The sequence below is a fragment of the Gekko japonicus genome, unplaced genomic scaffold (genome assembly GCF_001447785.1).
Source record: "Gekko japonicus isolate JY-2015 unplaced genomic scaffold, Gekko_japonicus_V1.1 scaffold1179, whole genome shotgun sequence".
Lineage (NCBI taxonomy): Eukaryota > Metazoa > Chordata > Lepidosauria > Squamata > Gekkonidae > Gekko > Gekko japonicus.
The window spans coordinates 48249-75372 of NW_015160875.1; the positions used below are offsets into that span (position 1 = coordinate 48249).

Sequence of the window (27124 nt, forward strand, 5' to 3'; positions counted from 1 at the left end):
AACTTTCTCTAGTTCATTTCAGGGAGTTCAGCCACGTTCGGGTGAAAATGAGCACCAACCCAGCATTCCTAATTACACCCCAGGCGCTTTCCTAATTTATCATAATGACTCTGTTATTGCATATTAGAGAATATTCCTCCCCCTCCTCGCCCGACGGAGGTCGAAGCAGATCGCGAGTGCCGATAACGACATCGATTGGGGGCCCGGAGGAAACGCCGGCTTTTGTGGTGGAGTTTTAATTTGGAAGACGCTCCGGTGCTGCCGCGGCCTCTTCCGTGCTGCATTACTTTGCATCCAGAGCGACGGTGTGTTCCCCTAGCCCTTCATTACGGCTGCAATCTCGTCGCGTTTTAATTAAAAAAAAAATAGAGGACGAGAAATGAGAACTGGCAGCCTGGATTGCGTGCCGCCTCGGTAGATGGGTCAGGTGCAAACTTTTAACGGGCTGTCTCAAGGTGGGCACACAGAAGGTTTCTTTTGAGTGATGCTGTGCTCTGCAATGCGTCCTTTTGCGCTGGAAACTCTTTTCCCTTGACTGATAGTTCATGGGGGCTGGGATACAGCAAACAGGCGTACCCAATCACAGAACTTGCGGATAGAACCGCGTGGTCAGCCATGCTGGTCTGAAGCAGTAGAACAAACTTTGTTGGTCTTAAAAGTGCCACTGGACTCTAAATTTGTTCAGGATTTGCAGTAGAGAATAAATGGAAATTACAAGGGAGGAAATTACAGGGGAGGATATGGGTGGAAATGACAAGGGAGTCATTACTGGCTAAATATCAGGAGAGACTTCCTAACTGTGAGGGTGGTTGAGCAGTGGAACAGTCTGCCTCGGGAGGTGGTGGATGCTCCTTCGCTGGACGTTTTCAAACAGAGGCTGGACGGCCATCTTTCGGGTCTGTTGTAGGGCTCTCTTTCGGCTGTGCTCCTGCAGAGTGCAGGGGGTTGGGCTAGATGACCTGCAAGGTCCCTTCCAACTCTTAACATTCTGTGATTCTATTATTCTTAATTGCCTTTACCATGCCCAGTGCCAGCCTAGGACCTGGCCAACCCAGATTCAAATCCTCGCTTGTGCCACGGAAGCTTGCTGGGTGACCTGGGGCCTGCCATGCACTCTCCGCCTAACCTCCCTCACAGGGTTGTTGTAAGGATAAAATGGAGGAGAGGGGAATGATGTACGCTTTTCTCTGGGTCCCCACTGGGGAGAGAGGTGGGATATAAATATAGTAAATCCATCAAATAAATATTTTCCCTTGCTCCTGCAGAGTGCAGGGGGTCGGAGTAGATGACCTTCAAGGTCCCTTCCACCTCTAACATTCTGTGATTCTATGAAAGGCACCGCACTACCCAGTCAACAGGGTTTTCTTCTCGGTGCAAAACATGGCTCACGTCGTCCGGGGGGTGCTTGCAAGGGAAGAATTGGTGGGAGTGAGGAGAGGAAGTGGGGGCACCCTCTCCCACTTGTAAAACCCCCCCCCCCCCGGCAAATACAGTTCAGTGTTTTATTTTGTTGTCATGGGTAACTTCTCCATAGTCCTGGCCTGGATAGCCCAGAATAGCCTGATTTCATCAGATCTCAGAAGCTAGGCATGGTCAGCCCTGGTCAGTATTTGCAGAATACTGCCCTATGGGGTCTCCAAAAAGCGTCCATGAGTTTGACAGGAACCCCCCCCCCCCTTCATTGATTCTTTGCCTCTTTGGAAGTTCTCAGTTCTTAAAGGAGAATCTCTTTGGCTTCCTTGGAGGCCCAGAACACTGCCAGTCCCGAAGGCAGTGTGGCCGCAGGACCCCCCTCCGTCTCCCCAGGGCACTTCTAGATTCCTTTGAATCGGGAGGACTGGAAGCGTATTTCGGCTCTTCCTCTCTGAGCAGGCTGCGGTTAACTTCAGGCTGTGCCGGTCTCCACAGTTGAAAGGGCTGAGCTGAAGACCATGGCCAGCTCCCTACGGGATCTCGGCGTAGGCAGGGGGCTCTCGCGCACGCCTCCCACCCCACAGCACGTGCGCAGGATAAACCAGTGGAGCTAAGGTTACTGGCTCTGGGTTGGGAAATACTTGGCGATTTGGGGGTCGGAACCTGGGGAGGGCAGGATTTGAGGACGGGAGGGACCTCAGCAGGGTAGAATGCCAGAGAGTTCACCCTACAAAGCTGCCGTCTTCTCCAGGAGAACAGATCTGTGGTCATCTGAAGATCAATTGTAATGGGGGGGGGGGAGATCTCCTGGTGCGGCCTGAAGGTTGGCAACCTTGAGTGGAGCCGTTTCCCCACGGCTGGAGAATTCCTTCACGTGCTTCCTGGAGGTGGCTTGTTGGAGGCCTACCCTGGCGCGTTTGCGAAGGGTTTTGCGGACAAGAAGCATGGCACGCGTTCCAGCTTGGGTGTGTCCTGTTGTTTGCAGACCTCGAACGCGGCTCCTTCACCCCCCCCCCCGGTTGCCTTTGCTTGGATGTGGCGCAGCTGCTCTGGACTGAGGGTGCTGCCTGGGCTTTGACCTGCCGCCTCTGTTCTCTGGTGTCATCCCACCCCCACAGACCTCGTCTGCCATCTCCTGGGTCTGTGTGTGTGTGTGTGTGTTGGGGGGGGGGGCGCGGCAGCTGCCTTAAAGGAGCCAGATGTTGCGAACTTTGGTCTGGTCACTCACCTGCCCTTCTTGGATAGGCTGTTCCAGTGAGTGCTGGCTGTTCACTGCAGACATCAGTCTTCAAATATTTGAAGGGCTGTCATGTAGAAGATGGAGCGGATCTATTCTCTCTTGCTCCGGATTGCAAGACTCGATCTAATGGGTGGGAATTACAAGAGAGTCGTTACCTGATATTGAAACTTCCTGACTGCAAGAATGGTTGAGCAGTGGAACAGTCTGCCTCGGGAGGTGGTGGATGCTCCTTTGCTGGATGTTTCCAAGTGGAGGCTGGATGGCCATCTTTCGGGTATGTTGTAGGACTCTCTTTCGGCTCTGCTCCTGCAGAGTGCAGAGGGGGTTGGACTAGATGACCTGCAAGGTCCCTTCCAACTCTGGCATTCTATGATTCTATGATATGTACTTTTAGCACTGCATATGTGCTTGGGGAGACGCTCATTGTGGGGGAGGGGCGTGGACTTCTGTTAGCTCTCTTTTCAGGCCAGCTTCCAGCCTGAATACTATTGTGTCGTTTATTGAATACCCCGTCCTGTCCATCGTATGGACTCACTCTGTGCGGATCCGCCTTGATTCCTGAGTCCAAGTGAGAAAGGCGGACTATAAGTAACTTAATTTAAATTCTTTTTTTTAAGTGGTCTATATTATAGATGTGCGCATGAACGCCTTTAAATTAATTTCACGCTGGTATCTCACCTCTAAAAAATTAGCTCACACTCCCAAAGCATTTAACCCCAAATATTTATTTATTTATTTATTGTAATTTTTTTACCCCGCCCTCCGCGCAAAACGGGCTCAGGGCGGCTTACAAAGGGCAAAGGCCCATATAAAACAGGATAAAAGCAATAAAAACATTAATAACAATTAATCACTACAACAATAATACTCAATTGAAAGCAGGATGGTCCCCGAATATATACAATGATGGTAAAACAGTTCTCTGGGGATGATGTTGTCCTATAGCTGATTCCAAGCAAATAAGTCTGATAATATCCATCGTGCAAAATTGTGGCAGATCTTCCTGGGCCATCCTTAACCCCGATGTTGTCCACATCATTGGTCGTGGTGGTGGTGGCGGCCCCTGTGTGAAAGCCTGGCGGAAGAGCTCCGTCTTGCAGGCCCTGTGAAACTGCATAAGGTCCTGCAGGGCCCTGATCTCCTCCGGGAGCTCATTCCACCAGGTAGGGGCTGCCACCGAAAAGGACCTGGCCCTAGTCATGGCGAGCCTTGCTGGAAAAATTGTGGGGAAATAGGAAGGAGGAGGAGGAGGGCGGGATACAAATCCTTCAGGGAGGGCGGGATACAAATCCAAAGATAAAGTAAATAAATAAATAAATTACCTTCATTGTTGGATCTCCTGTCCTAAGATGGCCCCTTTTTGGGAATCTATTCTAATAAAGGTTAAATCCATTACAAATTTAGACCTTACTCTCACGCCAGAGCATTTGCTCTTGGGAGACTGGAACTCCTTGACAAGCTCATACTCACTGACAGAAAGGGTGTCTTTATTAATATACGCAGCAAGAAACACTATTGCCCTAGCATGGAAGTCATCACAACCACCTACAATCTCACCGTGGCATCAAAAACTCTGGAAATTGTACATCATGGTGAAGCTCACAGACAGGGGTCATTTCGTAGAAAAAGAGGTGCAGGAGCTCATTAGCATAACTCATTACCATAACTAATTTGCATATGCCACACTTCCTGAAATCACCGGAAGTGTGTCAGAAGGCAACACCCACCACTCAGGCTCCACCGGACTGTTTTGGATTGCTAGCTATTGGGGGGGGGGGGAACGCACAGATTTGCCCTCACAGAGGAGGGAGAGCTGGTACCTGAATAAAACCTGGTCTTAAAGGTGCCACTGGACTGTTTTGGATTGCTAGCTATGGGGGGTGGGGATGTGCAGATCTGCCCTCAAAGAGGAGGGAGAGCTTTTACCTGAAGGTGGGGGGGGTCTGCAACTTACCTGGTTCCTTGGATAACATTCTTAAGCCCTCTAGACAGTCCTATTTTTTCTCTATATGGTTACCTATACTGGACAGATAATCTGGATAACATTCTTAAGCCCTCTAGACAGTCCTATTTTTTCTCTATATGGTTACCTATATTGGACAGATAATCTGGATAACATTCCTAAGCCCTCTAGACAGTCCTATTTTTCCTCTATATGGTTACCTATACTGGAATACTTGTTGTCTCAAGAGGAAATTCCCCAATTGGTAGTTGATCTTGGAATATAATGTTTTTATGTCTTACTAAGTGAAACATAAAAAAAGACTGGCTTTCGAGCAAGGGAACCTTCACCTTCACAAGTGATTAAAGGTAAAGGTAAAGGTTCCCTTGCTCGAAAGCCAGTCGAATCCGACTCTAGGGTTGCGGTGCTCATCTCCGTTTCAAAGCTGAAGAGCCAACGCTGTCCGAAGATGTTTCTGTGGTCATGTGGCCGGCATGACTAAACACCAAGGCGCACGGAAGGCTGTTACCTTCCCACCGAAGTGGTCCCTATTTATCTACTTGCAATTTCTTGCTTTTGAACTGCTAGGTTGGCAGGAGCTGGAACTAGAGACAGGAGCTCACCCTGTCTTGCGGCACCCGGGTCTTGAACTGCTGAACTACTGACCTTCCACAGCCTGCAGTTCAGCGTCTTAACCACTTGAGCCACCGCAGCTCCACACTAAGTGATTACACAGCTATAATTCAATATAGGTCAGATAGACTGATTACTGCTTACTTACTCAGTAACTGGGTATGTTGTTCTGTGTTTTGTTTTACACATAGTATGTATTCTATTCTGTTCGAACACACTGTACGTATGGTGTTGCTTGTTGGTTATTTCTCCATAAAATGTTAATTGGGGGGAAAAGTGGTCTATATTGGGTGAGAGAGGCGGAGAGAGCAACTCTGTTGGTTCAGCTGGGTCTCTCCACAGGCAGTCCATAGGCCAGGGGTCCCCGGCACAAAATGGCCACCGCATGAGGCTGACCCAGCCACAAAATGGCCGCCGCCGCTTACCTCCACTCACACAGTGGCGATCCTTGGTGCTGTTGTGGCAGCTGCTGCCAAAGCAACATGTTAAAAAATCCGCCCAGCCAATCAAATCTCCAGTGGCCAATCGGAAGCCTTGCTGGGCAGAAGCCCCTCCCTTTTTCTAAAAACACTTGGTGGGCTCTGTAATGCCCATGGGGGGGGGGCAGCGCAATGGGGACCCCTGCCCTGGGGGTCTCTTTCTGTATCATTCCTCTGCACCTTGAACAGAGGCACCAAGCAAGGTGTGGCAGTTCCCGTTTGGTGTAGTGGTCCATAGCGGAGGACTCTAATCGGGGAGAACCGGGTTTGATTTCCCCACTCCTCCTCCACGTGCAGCCAGCTGGGTGACCGTGGGTCAGTCACAAGTTCTCTCAGAGCTGCTCTCTCAGGAGCCGTTCTCGAAAGAGCCCTCTCGGCCCCACCTGCCTCACAGGGTGTCTGTTTTGGGGAGGGGAACGGAAAGGAGTTTGTCAGCCGCTCAGAGACTCCCTTGGGTAGCGAAGGGCGGGGTATAGATCCAGTCTCCTCCTCCTCCTGCTGCTGCTGTCGGTCAGTTCCAGAGGCTGGTAACCCGCAACCCCGCTCTCCCGTGGCATCTCTGAGATGGCTGCTGTCTCCCACCAGGCTGCTTCTGGTCTCTCCTCTTGCTTGACCTGTAAATGAAAGGGGGGGGGAGGACCTGGCTGTCTGGGGATGTGGGGTTTCTTGGGGGGCATTTGTCTTTTCGGTCCCTCTGCCTCCCGTCGAGGTGCCCAAGGCAGCTGGTAGCTCATCAACCAAAAATTACAGTCATTTAGAATGTCATAAAAGAGCTAAAAACAGCACAAAGACATCAGGGAAGAGCAGCGCCTGTCAAGCTCATTTGGAGGCCTCACGGAATTTTTTTTTTTTAAAAAAAGATCCTTAATGGGTGCCAGAAGGCAGGGGAGGGGGAGTCGGTCTCTCCTCCTGAAGGAGGGAATTTTGCACCCGGGGTGGGAGGCTGGGGCCTGAGACAGCCCTCCCGCAAGGCCCCGCAGGTCTCCTCCCTAGCCTCCGGGCAGGTTAATGTGAGTGGAAATTGTCCTTCAGGTGCTTTGGGCCTGGCCTACCCCACAGGGCTGTTCTGAAGATCAGAGAAGAGAACCCTATATGCTGAGATTGGATTTATACCCCGCCCTTCACTACCCAAAGGAGTCTCAGAGCGGCTGACAAACTCCTTTCCCTTCCCCTCCCCACAACAGACACCCTGTGAGGTGGGTGGGGCTGAGAGAGCTCTGACAGAGACTGATCTTGTGAGAATGGCTCTGACAGAACTACGGCTTGCCCAAGGTCATCCAGCCAGGTGCAAGTGGAGGAGTGGGGGAATCAAACCCGGTTCTCCCAGATTAGAGTCCGCGCACTTCACCACTACACCAAACTGGCTAATGGCTTGGATTCTAGACCTGACTGAAAACTTACAGCATTACAAGATCATCACAATATTTAAAGGGAAATCTCAACATTACATACATACTACAAGCCCGATAATTACAAAATAACATTACAAAACTCAAGAGGAATCCCAATAATGAAAATACTATTAGTAGAAAATAGCCATCATGGATAATAAAATGCACCAAAACCCATACTACATAAACAGACCTTCTATAAAAATGAACTGAGATTTTGCCTGCCCTTCGAGGATGGCACCAGCTACTGGTTTGTTTGTGGGCGGAATTCAGAGTGTTCGCTCTTACCTTTGGAAAGGCTTAAACGGCTCAGGACTTGGGGATACTTGCCAGTGTCTTCACCTGTTCTCTTGAGGCCCTGCTGTGGGTGCTCCCACCTTTCAAAGGGTGTTTTTTTTTTTGTCCCACCGAAGACTGGCCCTATTGTCTTCTGGCCGCAGGGCCTCCTCTCTCCAAGTCCTTGCTTGTCTTCGTAAGCGCCACTCTAAAAATGTTCTTTGCTCAGACTTCTGACAGTATTTGATTCATTTCTTTAATTTTGTTTTTAACTGCAACTCCCAAACAGGAAAAAAATAGTAAATGTAACAACAGTGGTGGCAATGAAGCATCAATAAAAGGTTTCCAGATACCTAGAAGCATGTCCTTACGCAAGTGTCATTTATATGCCATGTACTCACCAAAGTTCCATCTAAACTATGGAGCCCTGTGAGCAAAAATTCTACTTTGTGAGCTATTGGCATTAAAGTTGTGAGCAGGAGATTTGGCTGCTGCATAAATTAGTCTGCTCTGGAGCCATCTTTCCTGAGCTAAGACAAAAATGTGTGAGCCAGAGGCTAAAAAACTGTGAGCTAGCTCACACTAACTCAGCTTAGAGGGAACACTGGTACTCACATGTTGACCAAGTTGTAAGGTCCTCAGTCCTTTGGAATACTTGGGGGGGGGGGGGAATTGGTCTCTCCAGGGTGGTGATAGCACGTCTTCTGGCCCCAGTAAGGGCATAGCAAGTCGACTTTCGTTGACCTTCAGGTAGCCTCCAGGAGACAGGCAAAAGGGGCACACTGAGCATCCTCAAAGATCACTGAATGTTCCAAGACAAAATTAATAAGGGATTGTTTAAGAACATAAGAACAAAAGAGAAGCCAGTGTTGGTTCAGGCCAATGGCCCATCTAGTCGGACACTCGGTCACACGGTGGCCAGAAATACCAGGTGCCATCAGGAGGTCCATCAGTGGAGCCAGGACACTAGAAGCCCTCCCACTGTTGCCCCCCCCCCCAAGCACCAGGAATACAGAGCATCCCTTGCCCCAGACCGAGAGTCCCTATCCATACCTTGTGGCTAAGAGCCACTGATGGACCTCTGCTCCAGATGTTTACCCAGTTACCTCTTGAAGCTGTCCATGCTGGTAGCTGCCACCACCTCCTATGGCAGTGAATTCCACATATTAATCACTCTTTGGGTGAAGGACTTCCTTTTATCTGTTCTAACCCGACTGCTCACCAATTTCATGGAGTGCCCACAAGGAGTTCTTGTCTTGTGAGAAAGGGAGAAAAGTACCTCTTTCTCCCCCTGCTTTATCCCATGCATAATCTTACAAACCTCGATCATGTCACCCCTCAGCCGTCGTTTCTCCAAGCTAAAGAGCCCTAAGCGCTTTAACCTTTCCTCATAGGGAAAGTGTTCCAACCCCTTTATCATTCCAGTTTCCCTTTTCTGCACTTTTTCCATAGCTATAATATCCTTTTTAAGGTGTGGTGACCGGAACTGTACCCTCCCTGTGTTCACTGCTGGAATTGTTTTAAACATTTTGGTTTTCTTGTAAGAAGTTATTTGTCCAGCTCCTCTCCTGAGCTGCCAGGATTTGGAAAGGTAAAGTATTTGCGGGGAGGGCGGGGTACAAATCTGACAATAAATAAATAAATAAAATTTCTGGTGGGAGTTTCCTAAGAAGTGCGGCAGAGCCATGTGCCCCCCTGAGACTACTGCTTTAACCACAGTATGCATCTCTGTCTGTCTGTCTGTCTGTCTGTCTCTCTCTCTGTCTCTTTCTGTCTCTCTCTCTCTCTCTCTCTGTGTCTCTGTCTCTCTCTCTCTCTCTCTGTGTCTCTCTCTCTCTCTCTCTCTCTGTGTCTCTGTCTCTCTCTCTGTCTCTCTCTCTCTCTCTCTGTGTCTCTCTCTCTCTCTCTCTGTCTCTCTCTCTCTCTCTCTCTCTCTCTCTCTCTAATCTCTCCCCCCCTGCTGTGTGTCTCTTTCTCTCTGTGTGTCTCTCTCTCTCTCTCTGTCTCTCTCTCTGTCTCTCTCTCTCTGTCTCTGTCTCTCTCTCTCTCTGTCTCTGTTTCTCTCTCTCTCTCTCTCTCTCTGTCTGTCTCTGTCTGTCTCTCTCTCTCTCTCTCTGTGTTTTGGGCAACACGACGCAATTGGGCCCACAGCTTGGAAACACTTTATGATATTTATTTGTTGCATTCCTCAATGGTACCCAGGGTGGCAGATGTCGTGTAGAGGCTGGTCTGTGGTCATGGCAAGGGCGGGATTTGAACCTGGGTCTCCTTCACTGCGTCCGCCGCTTCGTACCCTCCCCCCCCTTTTTGCAGAGATCGTGTGGTGACATGAGTTCCCTTTGTGGTCCCCCCCCCCCAAAGTAGGGGAGACGAATTTCCCTGGCTCACCCGCTTGATTTCTACCCACAGCCCAACCGAGGAACCAAAAGGCCCCGCGAAGATGAGGAGGAGGACGTCAAAGTGCGCCACAAGCCAGGCGGCGGGCGGGAGCGTGTCCGGCACCGGGAGGAGGAGGCTCCGGTGGCAGCGGAGGAGACAGAGGACGATAAAAAGAAGCTGCTCCAGATAATTGAAAAGGGAGAGGAAGAAGAGGAGGAGGTGAGCTTTTGTGTCTGTTGTGGGGAGGGGAAGGGAAAGGAGTTTGTCGGCCGCTCTGAGACTCCTTTGGGTAAGAACATAAGAACATAAGAGAAGCCAATGTTGGATCAGGCCAATGGCCCATCCAGCCCAACACTCTGTGTCACACAGTGGCCAAAAAGACCAGGTGCCCTCAGGAGGTCGAGCAGTGGGGCCAGGACACTAGAAGCCCTCCCACTGTTGCCCCCCCCCCCAAGCACCAAGAAGACAGAGCATCCCTTGCCCCAGAGCCCCTATCTATACCTTGTGGCTAATAGCCACTGATGGACCTCTGCTCCATATGCTTATCTAAGTGAAGGGCAGGGTATAAATCCAATCTCTTCCTCTTCTTCTTCTTCTTCCTCAGATGGCTATTGCTGTAAGATGATCCAGTGTAGCTAAGCCAGTATCCGAGTTGTTCTTAATGCCATCAACGTGAGGGCCGTAACAGTTCAGTTTTTAATATCTCATTTCTCAGTGGCATCTCCTAATCGAAGGCCCAGTGGAAGAGCGCCGTTTTACGGGCCCTGCGGAACTGTGAGAGGTCCCGCAGGGCCCTGATCTCCTCCGGGAGCTCATTCCACCAGTGTGGAGCCGCCACTGAGTAGGCCCTGGCAGCGGCCAATCTGGCATCTTTCGGACCGGGGAGAGTCAGGCGATTTTGTGACCCTGACCTCAGTGCTCTCTGGGGAACATGTGAGGAAAGGTGGTCCCTCGGGTAGGCAGGGAGATTCTCGTACCGTGGTGGTCAATGTTCCCTCTAAGCTGAGTTACTGTGAGCTAGCTCACAGTTTTTTAGCCTCTGGCTCACACATTTTTGCCTTAGCTCAGGAAGGATGGCTCCAGAGCAAACTAGTTTATGCAGTAGCCAAATCGCTCGCTCACAAGTTTAATGCCAGTAGCTCACAAAGTAGAATTTTTGCTCACAAGACTCCAGAGCTTAGAGGGAACATTGGTGGTGGTAGCTGCTCCCATGGAATTTCCCCCCCTAAAGCTGTACAGCCAATCCACTCTCCAGTGGCCAATCAGAAGCCTTGCCAGGCACCGGCCCCACCTGGCCCCCACTCACTTTCCAAAACACTTGGTGGGTGCCTGGAAAGGTGTGGGTGGGTGTAAGGGTTAGAACTTACAGATCTCAGGCTGTCATTAATGCGACCAAGCTATAAGTTTTCACAGGTTGGTTGCAGCCTGCTTGGGCTGAGCGTTAATTAAAAACGCCTGGTGGCCTTGACCAGCTGCATAGGATGCCTTTACGTGGCTGCCAGGGGGCTACCTAACTGGGCAGTAGTCACAAGATTACCCCAGTGAAGGAAGCCACCAAGGAGTTAATGCTTCGGGCTCAGCCTCTGCCCAGTGCAAGTATAGTGTCGTGGGTTTTTTTTGCCATTGCTGTAATTCGTGAGTGGTTTCTGCCGAGCAAACACTCTTAGTTATTTGAAGGATTCAAATAAATGCAGAGGTATTTCTTAACCGACCACGCTGGGAGTGTCTGCTGAGTGTCTGTCTGCATCCTTGAGAGAAACCCAGATGTAAAAGAGCCTCAGCAAAGGACCCAGTGAGAACCCCGAGGCCCCCGGCGGCTGTGAGCTCAGCGCCTGAGAACGGGAGAGTGTTTGTCCTTGGTCCAGACAGTGGGCACCCTGGTTTCCATGGGCCCCTGCAGTCAGCACTCGGGTGGGCATCCTTCCCATCCGGATTCGCCAGCGCACGACTTTCTCTTCTTCCCTCCCTCGCCCTGCAGGAAAGGGAGTTTTGTCCTCTCTGATGCTGTAGCAGTCGAGGGGCTGCTCTTTTTGCTAAAAGGGGGTTGGGTCGAGGGCCGATAGTCTGCTTTTGCCGGACGGGAGGGGACTCCTGCCCAAGTGGGGGTCCAGCACACGGTACGGGTTGGTGGGGAAACAAATCAGACCCTCGGTCCGTCAAAGCCAGTCTTGTCTACTCAGACTGGCAGCGGCTCTCCAGGGTCTCAGGCGGAGAGAGGCCTTTTCCATCTCCTCCTATCTGACCCTTTTAACGGGAGGTTCCGGGGATCGAACCTGGGACCTCCTGCGTGCCAAGCGAAGGATCTTCAGCCGTGTCTCTCTTTGGCCAGGAGGAGCCTCTGGACGAAAGCTCAGTCAAGAAGATGATCCTCACTTTCGAGAAGAGGTCCTACAAGAACCAGGAACTTCGGATCAAGTTCCCCGACAATCCTGAAAAGTAAGACTTGCCGGATTTTTGGTTTCTGCCCGTACTCGTGCGTTCTCTCTTGTGGCCCTTACTTTATGGAATTTTATATAGTTGTATATTTTGTGGTGTTCGTGTGTGTTCGTATGTGTCCCGGTGCCTGGAAGTCATGGCGACCTCTGGCGACTCCTACTGGGGCACGGAGGACATTCAGAGGAGTGGCTCCATAGGCCTGCCTCTGCCTCCCAGCCCTGGTATTCTCTGGAGGTCTCCCTTCCAAGTACTTGCCAGGGTCGGCCCTGCTTAGCTTCCCGAGAGACGGGGCTTGCCTGGGCTATCCACTTCAGGGCGTTATTCACTTCATTTGTATCCCACCTTTTGCCCCCAGTGGCGACCGAAAGTGGCGTACATCATTCTCCTCAACTCTGTTTTGTCCTCACAACAACCCCGTGAGGTAGGTTAGGCTGAGAGTGTGTGACTGACCCAAGGACACCCAGCAAGTTTTCATGGCCTGAGTAGGAATTTGAACCTGTATCTCCCAGATCCTAGTCTGACACTTTAACCACTTCACCACGCTGGCCTGCCCACGGAGGTCAGGCGGGCTCCCCCTCTCCTAGCTTTCCACAGACGATGCCACACAGAATTCTTCAAGAGGTCTTTGTTTGCACGGGTCAGCAGGGCTGCACTGTAATGAAATGGTCCAGAAAGTTGCCTTGGGAAAGGGGCGGGGACTGAGGCCTGTACCAGTGTTCCCTCTAAGCTGAGTTAGTGTGAGCCAGCTCACAGTTTTTTAGCCTCCGGCTCACACTTTTTTGTCTTAGCTCAGGAAGGAGGGCTCCAGAGCAAACTAATTTATGCAGCAGCCAAAGGGCTCGCTCACAACTTGAATGACAGGAGCTCACAAAGTAGAATTTTTGCTCACAGGTCTCCACAGCTTAGAGCAGGGGTGTCGAACTCATTTGTTACGAGGGTCGGATCTGACATAAATGAGAGCTTGTCGGGCTGGGCTATGCGTGTCATCAAATGTAATGCCAGGTAGCAGAGATATAAACTTTATAAAGGACACAAACACAAAGGGGTGGTTTTTTTTACTTAAAATAAAAACATGCTTAAAACATGAGCCCTCTTGCAATATTTTGTTTATTTAACAGTGCCTGATAACTGACACCTCTTGCTCTGAATTATTACACCAAAATGTCTGTGCTCTTGCAATCTTGAGGATGCTGTTCAGGTGTAAGCCGCAAACCTACGATGACGCAGCGGTAGCAGAACTGGAAGAAGAAGCAGAAGACAGCCAGTTCCACTGCGGGCCTGATAGAAGCCCTCCGGGGGCCTGATCCGGTCCCCGGGCTGCATGTTTGACACCCCTGGCTTAGAGGGAGCATTGGCCGGTACTACGGTCTCGCTTGCCTGTCACTGTACGTCTGCGCCAGAGTAGGTAATTTCTACACCACCGAGCGTAGAAGAAGAAGAAGAAGAAGAGATTGGATTTATACCCCGCCCTTCACTTGGAGTCTCAGAGCGGCTTACAAACTCCTTTCCCTTCCCCTCCCCACAACAGACACCCTGTGAGGTGGGTGGGGCTGAGAGAACTCTGACACAAACTGCTCTTTTTCAAGGACAGCTGTGCCAGAGCTTGTGACTGACCCAAGGTCACATCAGCAGGTGCAAGTGGAGGAGTGGGGAATCAAACCCGGTTCTCCCAGATTAGAGTCCGCACACTTAACCACGACACCAAACTGGCATATCAGGTTGAAAAGGTTTCACCTCTGCTAGAGATTTCTGTGGTCCAGAACTTATTGTCGTCTTCACTGGATGCCCCATCCTGGCCATTATGCTTGATTCACAATTTGTAATCCTCCTGAAGTCTCAGCAAGAAACACCATTGTCAGCAGCAGCAGCAGCAGCTGCTGCATCTTCTTCGACCGGTGTGACAAAGTGGCCACCGATGGCAGTCAGAGAGAAACATCAGAAGGTAGAGCAGAGTAGAGTTGTTCTTCATTCCGAGGAACTTGCTTTGGAAAGCGGGGCAAAAGCTCTCCAGAACCCCTTTGTTTCCTGGGGCCGTCAAAGCCGTGCGTCGGCCGGGCTGCGGCAGTTCCCGGGATTTCTAAATGCCGCTTCAAGTCAGGCTGAGTTGGAGTGAACTGAAGAGAGGCGCCCGGTGACGTGACTTCAGTCAGCGAGACAGGTCAGCCTCTGTTCCGAGACACACAGTCGGGCAAGCTGATATTCAGCGCAGATCTGTATACAGCGAGGGACTCCCGCCGCGGCCGGTATCTGAAAGGCAGGGACATGAAAGGGGAACGTATCTCATTGTGCATCTTCTACCTGCCAGGTGTAAATCAGCAACCGTGTTTGAAGGTAGGGTAGGGTTCGTCGAGGAAGCTTCTGCAATAAAGCATTAAAGGGGAGCTTGCGGCACAGAAAGAGAGAGCCTGGCATCCGTCAGGCCCAGTGGCGTGGCGGATGGCCCTTATAAAGAGCCGCAAACCAGCCAGCTGATCAGTGGCGCCAGGCCCTTTAAGACTGAGCCCCCCCCCTTACAACTGGCCCTTTGACAGCCACCTGTCTGCCCATGAGTGGTGGGGAAGGGGAGCAAGGGAGACAGAAATTGTTCAGGAGGCACTCTGGGCCTATCGCAGGCAGGGCCACGCCCCCAGAGCCAGCTTGGTGTCGTGGTTACATGCGCGGACTCTAATTTGGGAGAACCGGGTTGGAGTCCCCACTTCTCCACTTGCAGCTGCTGGATGACCCTGGGCAAGCCGTAGTTCTTACAAGAGCTGTCCTTGAAAAAGAGCTGTTTCTGTCAGAGCTCTCTCAGCCCCACCTACCCCACAGGGTGTCTGTTGTGGGAAGGGGAAGGAGTTTGGAAGCCACTCTGAGACTCCCTTGGGTAGTGAAGGGCGGGGTATAAACCCAATCTCCTCCTCCTCCTCCTCCTCCTGCTGCTGCAATATATGGAGTGTATTCAATTCAATAATTCAATATATTTTAGGGTGTTCATCTTCTGGTTACAACAGCTCTGTTAGGCGGGCCAAACAGTTGCCTCTGTATTGTTGATAGGGGGCGGGGCTCGCCCGAGGCCAAGCAGCCTCAGATCCCAGGCGGGAGGGAAACGTTTCCAAGAAAGAAAAGGACCATCTGCGTAGGCGCACCAGCGGAGCAGGGGGACGCTTGGCTCCCTCGGTAGAGCTCTCAGCCCTGGGGCTCCTTCCCGTTCTCCTGGTGTTCCTCCTCCTTTTCACGTGGGTTTGCGATCCCATGTCGCCGCCGCTGCTGCAGCAGCCTCTTGTCGCGCCCCCTCGGCCCCTCCTGCCCTGGCCCAGGGGTGGTTTTTGCTGGTTGCCACCTGCCAGGCGCAGCCCTCTCCACTCAGCCGCATCCGTTTTGCATCACTTTCACACGGGGCTCAGAGCTGCCAAAGATGCAAACGGCTCTTCAGACCACAGCTGACAGCTCACTCGGGAGAGCAGTTTGCACACACAGCCCCGTCCTGGGAAGGTGGAGGGCCGAGCTGCGCTACAGGGGGGCAACTTTGCTGCTCTGCTGGAGACCTCTTTGAGCGGCAGTTTCTCGAATGGCAGGAGCCGCTCCTTCCCCTCCCCTCCCCTCCTCTCCGGAGTCGACTCCGGCCTCTTGCCGTGATGGAGATAGCATCTCCCCTCCTGTGTTTCCCCCCTCCGCTCACCAGCCTTCCTGGTTTTTCTACCAGTCTGCAGGTTTGCTGCCTCATACCGGGGCCAGCTCCTGCACAGCTTCCCAGGTCTCTCTCTCAAGAACAGAAGAACACAAGAGAAGCCAATGCTGGATCAGGCCAATGGCCCCTCCAGTCCAACACTCTGTGACACACAGTAGCCAAAAATACCCGGTGCCCTCAGGAGGTCCAGCAGTGGGACCAGGACACTAGAAGCCCTCCCACTGTTGCCCCCCCCCACAAGCACCAAGAAGACAGAGCATCCCTTGCCCCAGACTGAGAGTTCCTATCTATGCCTTGTGGCTAAGAGCCACCGATGGACCTCTGCTCCATATGTTTATCCAATTCCATTTTATAAGAACATAAGAGAAGCCAATGTTGGATCAGGCCAAAGGCCCTCCAGTCCAACACTCTGTGTCACAAAGACCAGGTGCCATCAGGAGGACCAGCAGTGGGGCCAGGACACCAGAAGCCCTCCCGCTGTTGCCCCCCCCCAAGCACCAAGGATACAGAGCATCCCTTGCCCCAGACCGAGAGTTCCTACCTGTACCTTGTGGCCAATAGCCACTGATGGACTTCTGCTCCATATGCTTATCCAATTCCCTCTTACAAGAACATAAGAGAAGACAGTGTTGGATCAGGCCAAATGGCCCCTCCAGTCCAACACTCTGTGTCACACAGTGGCCAAACATACCAGGTGCCTTCAGGAGGTCCAGCAGTGGGGCCAGGACACTATAAGCCCTCCCACTGTTGCCCCCCCCCCCAAGCAGCAAGAATACAGAGCATCCCTTGCCCCAGACCGACAGTTCCTATCTATACCTTGTGGCCAATAGCCAGAAATAGACCTCTGCATGTTTATCCAATTCCCTCTTGAAGCCGTCCATGCTTCTAGCCGCCACCACCTCCTGTGGCGGTGAATTCCACATATTAATCAATCTTTGGGTGAAGAAGGACTCCCTTTTATCCATTCTAACCCGACCGCTCTGCAGTTTCATGGAGTGCCCACAAGGAGTTCTTGTATTGTGAGAAAGGGAGAAAAGTACCTCTTTCTCAACCTGCTCTATCCCATGCATAATCCTATAGACCTCGATAATGTCACCCCTCAGCCGTCGTTTCTCCAAGCTAAAGAGAAGAAGACGATAAGAGATTGGATTTATACGCCGCCCTTCACTACCCAAAGGCGTCTCAGAGCGGCTTACAAACTCCTTTTTCCTTCACCTCCCCACAAGTGACACCCTGTGAGATAGGTGGGGCTGAGAGAGCTCTGGACAGAAACTGCTCTTTTTTCAAGAACAGCTCTTATCAGAACTATGGCTTGCCCAAGGTCACCCAGCCAGGTGCAAGTGGAGGAGTGGGGAATCAAACCTGGTTCTCCCAGATTAGAGTCTGTGCACTTAACCACTACACCGAACTGGCCCCAAGCGCTTTAACCTTTCTTCATAGGGAAATAGTTCCAACCCTTTAATCATTCTAGTTGCCCTTGTCTGCACTTTTCCCAATGCTGTAATATCCTTCTGAAGTGTGGTGACTTGTTGGGCTGCCTCTCTGCCTCTTCAGACTGGCAGAGGTGGGGTGTAACGGCACAGCCTTTGTGCTCTGCCACAAGTCCTCGACCCAGCAGGACGCAGAATTATACTGGCTCCCCCCCTCCCCGCGATTCCCTCCAGAGTTCGCTTAAGTGTGAAGGAAAGGCCAGTTAGCGAAAAAGACCTTTTCCAGAGTCGATACATTCCAGCGGGTGGGTAACGGCCAAGAACAGCCTGGAAAGACGTCTCAGAATAAATGAATCCCCGAGAGGAGAGCCAGATTAGTCTGCTGCGGTGAAACAAATAAAGTTAAAAGACTTCTCGTGGCATCAGACAGCGTGGAGTGGCACCGAGATTGGTGTTCATACTAGTGCTCCCTCTAAGCTGTGGAGTCCTGTGAGCAAACATTCTACTTTGTGAGCCACCGGCATTAAAGCTGTGAGCGAGCCATTTGGCTGCTGCAGAAATTAGTTGGCTTTGGAGCCCTCCTTCGTGAGCAAAGACGAAAATGTATAAGCCGGAGGCTAGAAAACTGTGAGCTAGCTCACGCTAACTCAGCTTAGAGGGAACACTGGTTCACACGGGCACAGAGGCGAGAAGAGCTGCTGGCGGGGCCCAGAAAGGCTGTGATGTGTCGGAGGTCCAGCCCGTGATGCAATAAGCTTGTAATGCAGGGGGGACTCGCTGTACAGCTTGTGGAGGAGAGCCACATTTTCATCAACCAAAAAAGCCACGTGGGTGTTGCATTCCCTGTGTGCCTCCTCACCAAACACTCACCCGCAATAATACAACTATTAATATTAAATGTATAATTCTAGCCTGTTCCTTAACTGGATTACCTCTGAGCTTGTAGGGTTGTATCTTCCGACCGCTCTCATGACTCTGGAGTGAACTGAAGGGCTTCTTGCTCAGTCTCCTAAGTGTGATACGATGTGGGGCGGTGGACAGAGTGGCAGGCTAGCATCCTGGGTGACCCAGGTTCGAATCCCCACTTCTTCCGTGAAAGCTTGCTGGGTGACCTTGGGCCCGTCACAAGCTCTCGCCCCGGATGTGCCGCTGTTTTTAATTTTTCTTTTAATGGTGTGTGTTCAGGGAAGGGGTGATGGTGACGTTTTTTAGACATGGTTTTTAGCGGCCCTGAGTCTGCTGCCGCGGGAAAGGCGGGATATAAATTAAATAAATAAATAATAAATAACTAAATATGTCTGTTTTAAATTGTGAATCGCCTTGGTGTCCCTTGTGAGGGCAGAAAGGTGGGATGCAGATTTTGTAAATAAATGTCTGCAACATGAGTGAACAGGGAGGGGGCAATTCCCAGCAGAGGTAACTGTTGAGTGGTACATTTCCCCCTACTTTCTAAAACCATGTGGCAGGGGCCAGGAACAGTGTCTCCCGCACCATGTTGAGGGCCTCTGGTGATAAGAACATAAGAGACGCCAATGCTGGATCAGGCCAATGGCCCATCCAGTCCAACACTCTGTGTCACACAGTGGCCAAAAATGCCAGGTGCCACCAGGTTGTCCAGCAGTGGGGCCAGGACACCAGAAGCCCTCCCACAGTTCCCCCCCCCCAAGCACCCAGGATACAGAGCATCCCTTGCCCCAGACTGAGGGTTCCTATCCATACCTTGTGGCTAAGAGCCACTGATGGACCTCTGCTCCATATTAAGAACATAAGAGTAGGCAATGCTGGATCAGGCCAATGGCCCATCCAGTCCAACACTCTGTGTCACACAGTGGCCAGAAATACCAGGTGCCACCAGGAGGTCCAGCAGTGGGGCCAGGGCGCTAGAAGCCCTCCCACTGTTGCCCCCCCCCCAAGCACCAAGAAGACAGAGCATCCCTTGCCCCAGACATGAGACCATAGGACAAGCCAATGCTGGATCAGGCCAATGGCCCCTCCAGTCCAACACTCTGTGTCACACAGTGGCCAAAAATACCAGGTGCCATCAGGAGGTCCAGCAGTGGGGCCAGGACACTAGAAGCCCTCCCACTCTTGACCCCCCCAAGCACTAAGAACACAGAGTATCCCTTGCCCCAGACCGAAGAGTTCCTATCTATTGCGAAGCAGGGCTTCCTTTTACCTGTCCTAACCCGACCGCGCAGCAATGTCACGGGGTGCCCACGAGGAGTTCCTGTCTAAGCTGTCTAGCGGTGCTGTCTCTCTCCCGCCCACAGGTTCATGGAGTCAGAGCTGGACCTGAACGACATCATCCAGGAGATGCACGTGATCGCCACGATGCCGGACCTCTACCACCTGCTGGTCGAACTGAACGCCATCCACTCCCTCCTGGGGCTTCTCGGGCACGACAACACTGATATCCTTTCCGCGGCCGCGAGCCCGGCACGTCCCTCCTTACGCTCCCGCGAGCGCCGTCTCATTTAGTACCGGCTCCCCCTTGGATTCCAGGGCCTTTCTGTGTGTATAATTGAGCGCATTTAATTTGGTTTCCTGAAATGCAGCACCAAGCGGAGGTGCTGAGAGGCTCTGGCTTTCCGCCTCCCCTTTCCGAGAGCCTTCTGAGGGTCCTAATAGCGTTTCAGCGTCTCCGCCGCAGTGGTGTCCTAGCAGCATTTCAGAGTGAGTCAGAGGGGAACTGGAGCCAAAGGGTTCGGGAGGAGGAAGTCTGGGCGTTGGGCTCAGCCGGACCACCTTCTGATGCCGCATCGGCGGCTGAATCCGTCGCCGCCTTTGCAGCTGAGATGCAGCCGTGGGGAAGGAGGTTCAGGAATGGCTGAGGCGCGGAGAAAGGCAGCCAGGGAGATAGCCGTGTCCGGCTGTTGCCTCCCTCTCCCGCCCTCCTGTTTGAAGGCTGTGATCTAGGGGACCCTAGAAATGTAGGCAAAGCCGAGACTGGTGTCTGCGATCCCTCCGTTGACGGTGGAGTTTGCATTCAATCCTAGTATGCCGATCAGCGGTGCAAAGGGGCTTGTGCAGAAGGAGTCCGGCAGCTCACAGTTTTCCTCCTTAGTGCCCCTGTGCTAAAACTTCACAAGGCTCAGCCCGAGTCCAAGGAGAACTCTGCCATAGCAGGAATATTCTAGCCCAGGGGTGTCGAATTTGTTTGTTGTGAGGGCCGGATCTGACATAAATGAGACTTTGTTGGGCCGGGTTATGTGTTATAAAAGGTAATGCCAGGTAGCGGAGAGATAAACTTTATAAAGGACGCAGACAAACACAATTAAAGTTTTTTTTTAAAAAAAAACCTTTAAATAACGCATTTCCAGTGAGTTTGGCATCCCCGTTAGTGCGCCCAATTCTGTAGTCAGGGCTCCTCCGGTTCCATAAAACAATGCGCCTATCGCGTGTGATGCACGTCCTTGCAGTTGAAATTGCCCATTTCAGAAGCCAGTCGGTTTTCTTTGGCCTTTTGTCTGACCTCAGCCTGCAGTCAGCATGCTCTGCCGAAAGTCTTTTTACGGCCAGGAATGGGGGAAGCATCCCACCTGGAGTTAGTGTGGATTTGTTGTTCTGGAGCAACATCAGCAGTTCGGGGGTTTTCCTGGAATGGGGGTGTTGCTTGTGGGACGAAGGTGAAGCTTGTGGGACCTTTCCGGTCGCAAGGAGGCACCTCTGAGGGGGGCAGCTTGCAGCGGAGGCCCTGTCAGAATCCCTGTTGCGGAGGCTGCTTTGGACGAACATAAATCCGTTTGTCCATTAGATTGGGGGCAGCAATCTGGCCTGGGCTCTGTAGTGTCTGCCCCCCTCGGGGGGGGGGGCAAAGTTATGTTTGCAGATGCAAAGAGGCAGCATCTCTGCTGACGTGCTGGATGCGAAAGCATTTGCTTCCTTGAAAGGTGTTCACACAAGCAGGACTGCGTTGAAGCACCAGGTCAGACATCTTCTTCCGTCAGTAAAGGGAAAGGTAAAGGTTTCCCTTGCTCGAAAGCCAGTCAAATCCGACTCTAGGGAGCGGTGCTCATCTCCGTTTCCAAGCCGAAGAGCCAGCGCTGTCCGAAGACTTCTCTGTGGTCATGTGGCTGGCACAACCAGACGCCAAGGCGCATGGAATGCTGTTACCTTCACACCGAAGCGGTACCAGTTTATCTACTTGCAATTTCTTGCTTTCACACTGCTAGGTCGGCAGGAGCTGGGGCCAGAGACGGGAGCTCACTCCGTCACGCGGCACTCGGGTCTCGAACTGCTGAGCTACCGACCTCCTGGTCTGCAGCTCAGCAGCTTTATGCGAAGCCGGGAAGAGGCTCTTGGAAGCCGCCCCCCCCCCCCAAAAAAAAAAAGAAATGTGAAGCTACCTTTCCTCTTTTTGTGCTGGGCTTGAAGATGCTGCTGTAGTGGGGGCGGTGAACGGAATCCCACGCAGTGGAGTTAATTTCAAAACCGGACGGTTCTGCTGAGCTAGAGGTGGTGAAAGGGAACGCTTTGACGGTGGCTTAAATCTGCCAAGGCCAGGAGTTTGGAGGGGAGGGGGGCAGGGGGAGCCATTCCCTTCTCCCAGAGCTCTCCGGCCTGGCTGGCAGGCGGCATCTGTGCCCGTCAGAAGATCGGGGAGGATTGTAGCAGCTCCCAGACAGCTGTTAAGTGACCTTGGCATTTGACGCCCTAGTAATGGCCATCTGGAGGTTTGCACCAACGGAAAAGCTGGCTGTGTGTGTGTGTGGTGGTGGTGGTGGGGTTTTGCAGCCAAGCTGAGGCCTCCGGGCACCGTTGGCAGAGTCGCGTCCCGCTTTCCCGGCTCTGCTCCCTTTTCCTCTCTTTGCTGAGACGAATCACGAGCCCTGGAAGCGGAGCTTCTGTTTGGTTGCAACCCAGGCTCCCTCTAAGCTCTGGAGTCAGAAAAGCCCAATGCTATGCTGGGGATTATTAGGAAGGGTATTGAAAACAGCCCAGCCAATATCATAATGCCCCTGTATAAATCAATGGTGCGACCTCATTTGGAATACTGTGTGCAGTTCTGGGCACCACACCTTAAAAAGGATATTATAGCTTTGGGAAAAGTGCAGAAAAGGGCAACTCGAATGATAAAAGGGTTGGAACACTTTCCCTATGAGGAAAGGTTAAGGCGCTTGTGGCTCTTTAGCTTGGAGAAAAGACGACTGAGGGGTGACATGATCGCGGTTTACAAGATTATGCATGGGAAAGAGCAGGTAGAGAAAGAGGTACTTTTCTCCCTTTCTCACAATACAAGAACTCGTGGGCACTCCATGAAATTGCTGAGCGGTTGGGTTAGAATGGATGAAAGGAAGTACTTCTTCACCCAAAGAGTGATTAACACACGGACTTCACTGCCACAGGAGGTGGTGGCGGCTACAAGCATGGACGGCTTCAAGAGGGAATTAGATAAGCATAATCAGTGGCTATTAGCCACAAGGTATAGATAGGGGCTCTGGGGCAAGTGATGCTCTGTCTTCTTGGTGCTTGGGGGGGGCAACAGTGGGAGGGCTTCTAATGTCCTGCCCCCACTGGTGGACCTCCTGAGGGCCCCTGGTATTTCTGGCCGCTGTGTGACACAGGGTGTTGGACTGGAGGGGCCTTTGGCCTGATCCAACACTGGCGTCTCTTATGTTCTTATGTTATGAGTCCTGTGAGCAAAAATTCTACTTGGTGAGCTACTGGCCTTGAAGTTGTGTGAGCGAGCGATTTGGTTAAACGAGTTTGCTCTGGAGCCCTCCTTCCTGAGCGAAGACAAAAAACCCCCTGTGAGCCGGAGGCTAAAAAGCTGTGAGCTAGCTCACACTGACTCAGCTGAGAGGGAACACTGGTTCCAACCTACCCCGCTGTGCACAAAGGGTATAATTTAATTTAAACATTTATTAGCCGTTAGTTGCTGTAGATTTTCCGGGTTGTGTGGCCGGAAAATCTACAGCTACTAATGAACTCCGGCCGTGAAAGCCTTCGACAGCCTATTTGTTAGCCACCTTACCGAGCTGAAGGCAGCTTGTGTAGATAAACCACCTCTGCTCAGAGGCGAGGTTCTTATGGTGGTGCAAAGTACTGTTCAGTTGCCGCTGGCTTACGGCAACCCGTCATGGGGTTTTCGAGGCATGAGACTCTCAGAGGTTGTTTACCGTTTCCTGCCTCTGCGTAGCAACCCTGGGCTTCCTTGGTGGCCTCCCTTCCGAGGACCAAGCAGGGCCGACCCAAGATCTGACGGGAGCGGGCCATCTTTAAAGCAGTCTTCAAATATTCGAAGGGCTGTCGTGTAGAAGATGGAGTGGATCTGTTCTCCCTTGCTCCGGCTTGCAAGACTAGATCTAATGGGTGGAAATGACAAGGGAGTCCATACTGGCTAAATATCAGGAGAAGCTTCCTAACTGTCAGAGTGGTTGAGCAGTGGAGCAGTATGCCTCGGGAGGTGGTGGAGGCTCCTTTGCTGGACGTTTTCAAGCGGAGGAGGCTGGATGACCCCCTTCCGGGTATGTTGCAGGGCTCTCTTTTGGCTGTGCTCCTGCAGAGTGCAGGGGGCTGGACTGGATGACCTGCAAGGTCCCTTCCGACTCTAACATTCCGTGATTCTGTGTATGTGGAACGCTCAGATTCTGTGATCCAAGTTGCTAATGGCACTGCTGTGCAGAATTCTCTGGCCCCTCGTCCGACACCTGCAGGGGTGGGGAGAAGGCATCTTCTCCTGTATCATCCGGAGTCTGCTGAATTGAAGAGCCCCTCCCCTTGTGAAGTATGTGCTGCTTATGCCCAGCCCTTTGTCAAAGGGGGCGGTGGCTTCTGAAAAGTACATTCATAAGATGCTCTCTCTCCCCCGACTTTTGGTCCCAGAGGGAAAACTCAGATTCGCCATGAAAAGCCCACTGTGGCCTCCTTTTCTGAAGAAGTGAGCAGTGGCTCACGGGGGCTCCTCCCTTGGAGTGTTCCCTCTAAGCTGAGTTCGTGTGAGCTAGCTCACGGTTTTTCTAGCCTCCAGCTCACACATTTCTATCTTCACTCAGGAAGGATGGCTCCAGTGCAAACTAGTTTACGCCGGAGCCCACAATCCCTCGCTCACAAAGTAGAGGTTTTGCTCGCAAGACCCCACAGCTTAGAGGGAGCATTGGTCCCCTGCCGCAAATTTTGTTAGTCTTTCAGGTGCTCCTGGGCTCTTGCTCTTTTCTGCTCCCCTCTGAGTGGCTGCTTGACTTTGTGTGTTGAAGAAAGCGAATGCAGTCTTAGGAGGCATGAACAGAAGCATGCTGTCCAGGTCACGGGAGGTGGTCGTTCCGCTCTATTCTGCTCTGGTCAGGCCTCACCTGGAGTCCTGTGTCCAGATTTGGGCACCACATTGTAGGGAGGATGTTGACAAGCTCGAGCGTGCCCAGAAGAGGGCGACCAGGGTGGTGAGAGGGCTGGAATCCAAGTCTTACGAGGAAAGGCTGAAAGAGTTGGGTCTGTTTAGCCTGGGAAAGAGAAGGCTTAGAGGGGACATGATCAGTGTTCCCTCTAAGGTGAGTTAGTGCGAGCTTTTTTGGCCTCCGGCTCACATTTTTGTCTCAGCTCAGGGAGGAGGGCTCCAGAGCAAACTAATTTATGCAGCAGCCAAATTCCTGGCTCACAACGTTAATGCCAGTAGCTCACAAAGGAGAATTTTTTGCTCACATAACTCCACAGCTTAGAGGGAACATTGGAGTCTTCAAGTATCTGAAGGGCTGTCATGTAGAAGATGGAGCAGATCTCTTCTCTCTTGCTCCGGATTGCAAGACTAGGTCCCATGGGTGGAAATTACAAGGGAGTCGATACCGGCTGAATATCGGGAGAAACTTCCTAACTGTGAGAGTGGTTGAGCAGTGGAGCAGACTGTCTCAGGAGGTGGTGGATGCTCCTTTGCTGGATGTTTTCAAGCGGAGGCTGGATGACCCTCTTCCGGGTATGTTGTAGGGGCTCTCTTTCGGCTGTGCTCCTGCAGAGTGCAGGGGGTTGGACCTGATGACCTGCAAGGTCCCTTCCATCTCTTAACATTCTATGATTCCTTCAAATCTGTTGGGCCGCATGACTCACAGTCCCTGGCTGCTTGTGCCGGAGCCTCAGAGTTGTGGCTGAAAAAGCTGTGTCCCGCCCCCCCGGTTTGGGTCCCTTCCTTGGGGAAAAGCTCGACCGGTAGCCAATGTTCCCTCTAAGCTGTGGAGTCTTGTGAGCAAAAATTCTACTTTGTGAGCTACTGGCATTAAAGTTGTGAGCCAGCGATTTGGCTACTGCATAAGTTAGTTTGTTCTGGAGCCCTCCTTCCTGAGCTAAGACACAAATGTGTGAGCCAGAGGCTAAAAAACTGTGAGCTGGCTCACACTAACTCAGCTTAGAGGGAACACTGCCGGTAGCTCTGGACGGGTGATGAGGCTCATGTAATGAAAGGCGGTCTCTTGCGACGTCTGCGAAGGAACCAGACAATGTTTCTGTGTGGGGCCCGGAGAAAAGAACGTGGAAAATTAACTTTATATAAACATTTATGAAGGAAGCGACTTCAGTGACCTCCGTGCCGAACGTGGGATTTTTTTCCTTTCCACCTTCTGCAGATGAGAAGCGAAAATGATAACGAGGGAAAGCAAAGCGTTGTGGCATTGGAATAAGGGGACAGACGCGTTTCCAGAGGAGGGGGTGGGACGGGAAGGAAGGAGCACCCGCCTCAGGATTTGGGGGGCGACGACAACACACGGCTCAGTTTAGAGAGCTTCTTCAGGAGGCGGCTATGTAGGACATCTTGAAATCTAGGCTGGCTTCCCTGCCGCGCAGGGAATAGGTCACCATTGATCTGCGCTGTCTCCGAGAATACTCAAGTAGGCCTAATGAGGGAGGCTCTGGCGGGGGGGGGGGGCGGGGGACCCCGCGCCGGCCGGGGACGCGAGTGGTGAGAGGCCCCCGGCTAATGAGGGGGAACCGGCCTCTCCTAGGGGGCACTGACATAATGCCCCACTTCGGGGCCCGTTGAATGCTGTGGCTTTGTTCAGAGGCTTGTTCGCTTTCCGGTTAGCGGCGACAACACGGCAAACGCAGACGGGGTGGGTGGTGGGTGGGTTGTATGTGCAGTTTTCCCCGGCCCTGTCTGGAGGCTTTGCGGTTATTTCCTAGCAAGGAAGAGACAGAACTAGAACCTGGAGAGAGTTTTTCAGTGTTAAGTGCAAGGGCTGCTGGGAAGGGAAGGTCCCCTTCCTGTCTGTGGTGCTGGAGCTGTGGCCCCGGGTTTCCCTTCTGTGGGATTCCCCCCCCCCCCCTTGGACAGATGCCTTTCCTTTCGTTTATGAGCTCATCCGACCAAAGGTCTTAAGCATCGGAACATCAGTATAAGACACGGCCTAACAGCCGTTAAAACAGCAAGTAAAAGTCCAGAGATAAGTTGAGCGATCATCACATGGTCCTTGCAAATCACAATCCTCATAGGGAACGGGCCTTGAAAAATATGCAGAGTAAAAGAATAGAACCCAACAAGAGGGGGGACCTGCGATACTCGCGGGGGGACCTGCGATACTCGCGGGGGAGTCTCTCTCTTTCCCCCTTCTCTCTCTTCCCCCCCGTGTTTGTCTTTCCCCCATTCTCTGTCTCCCCCCCCCCAAGAACAGACCCTCGGAGGCCTGAAGGGGCGGCGCGAGAACCGTTGCGCTTGGCTGCCCCTCTCCCGCTCTGTGGGACTTGCGAGGGACTCCGGGCGGGCCGGGAGGCAGGGAGGGAAGCCGCGCCGTTCTCCCGCCGCCTGCCCGCTGCCCTGTGTGACTGGCGGCAGCTCTCCGGCTTCGGGAGGGGAGGGAGGGAAGCCGCGCCGTCGCCCCTCACTGCTCTCCCCACCCCCCACCCACCCCCACCCGCTCCC

At 52.3% G+C, this 27124-nt stretch overlaps 1 protein-coding gene across 1 annotated transcript in view; it reads left to right on the top strand.

Annotated features, from left to right (window-relative positions):
* The window catches only part of CTNNBL1 (catenin beta like 1), a 183034-nt gene that overhangs the window by 19724 nt on the left and 136186 nt on the right, over positions 1–27124 (top strand). Inside the window, exons 2-4 of the mRNA XM_015422778.1 lie at positions 9784–9972; positions 12083–12189; positions 19557–19696. Of these exons, the coding sequence (XP_015278264.1) occupies positions 9784–9972; positions 12083–12189; positions 19557–19696 (436 nt within the window). The remainder of the gene's footprint in view (positions 1–9783; positions 9973–12082; positions 12190–19556; positions 19697–27124) is intronic.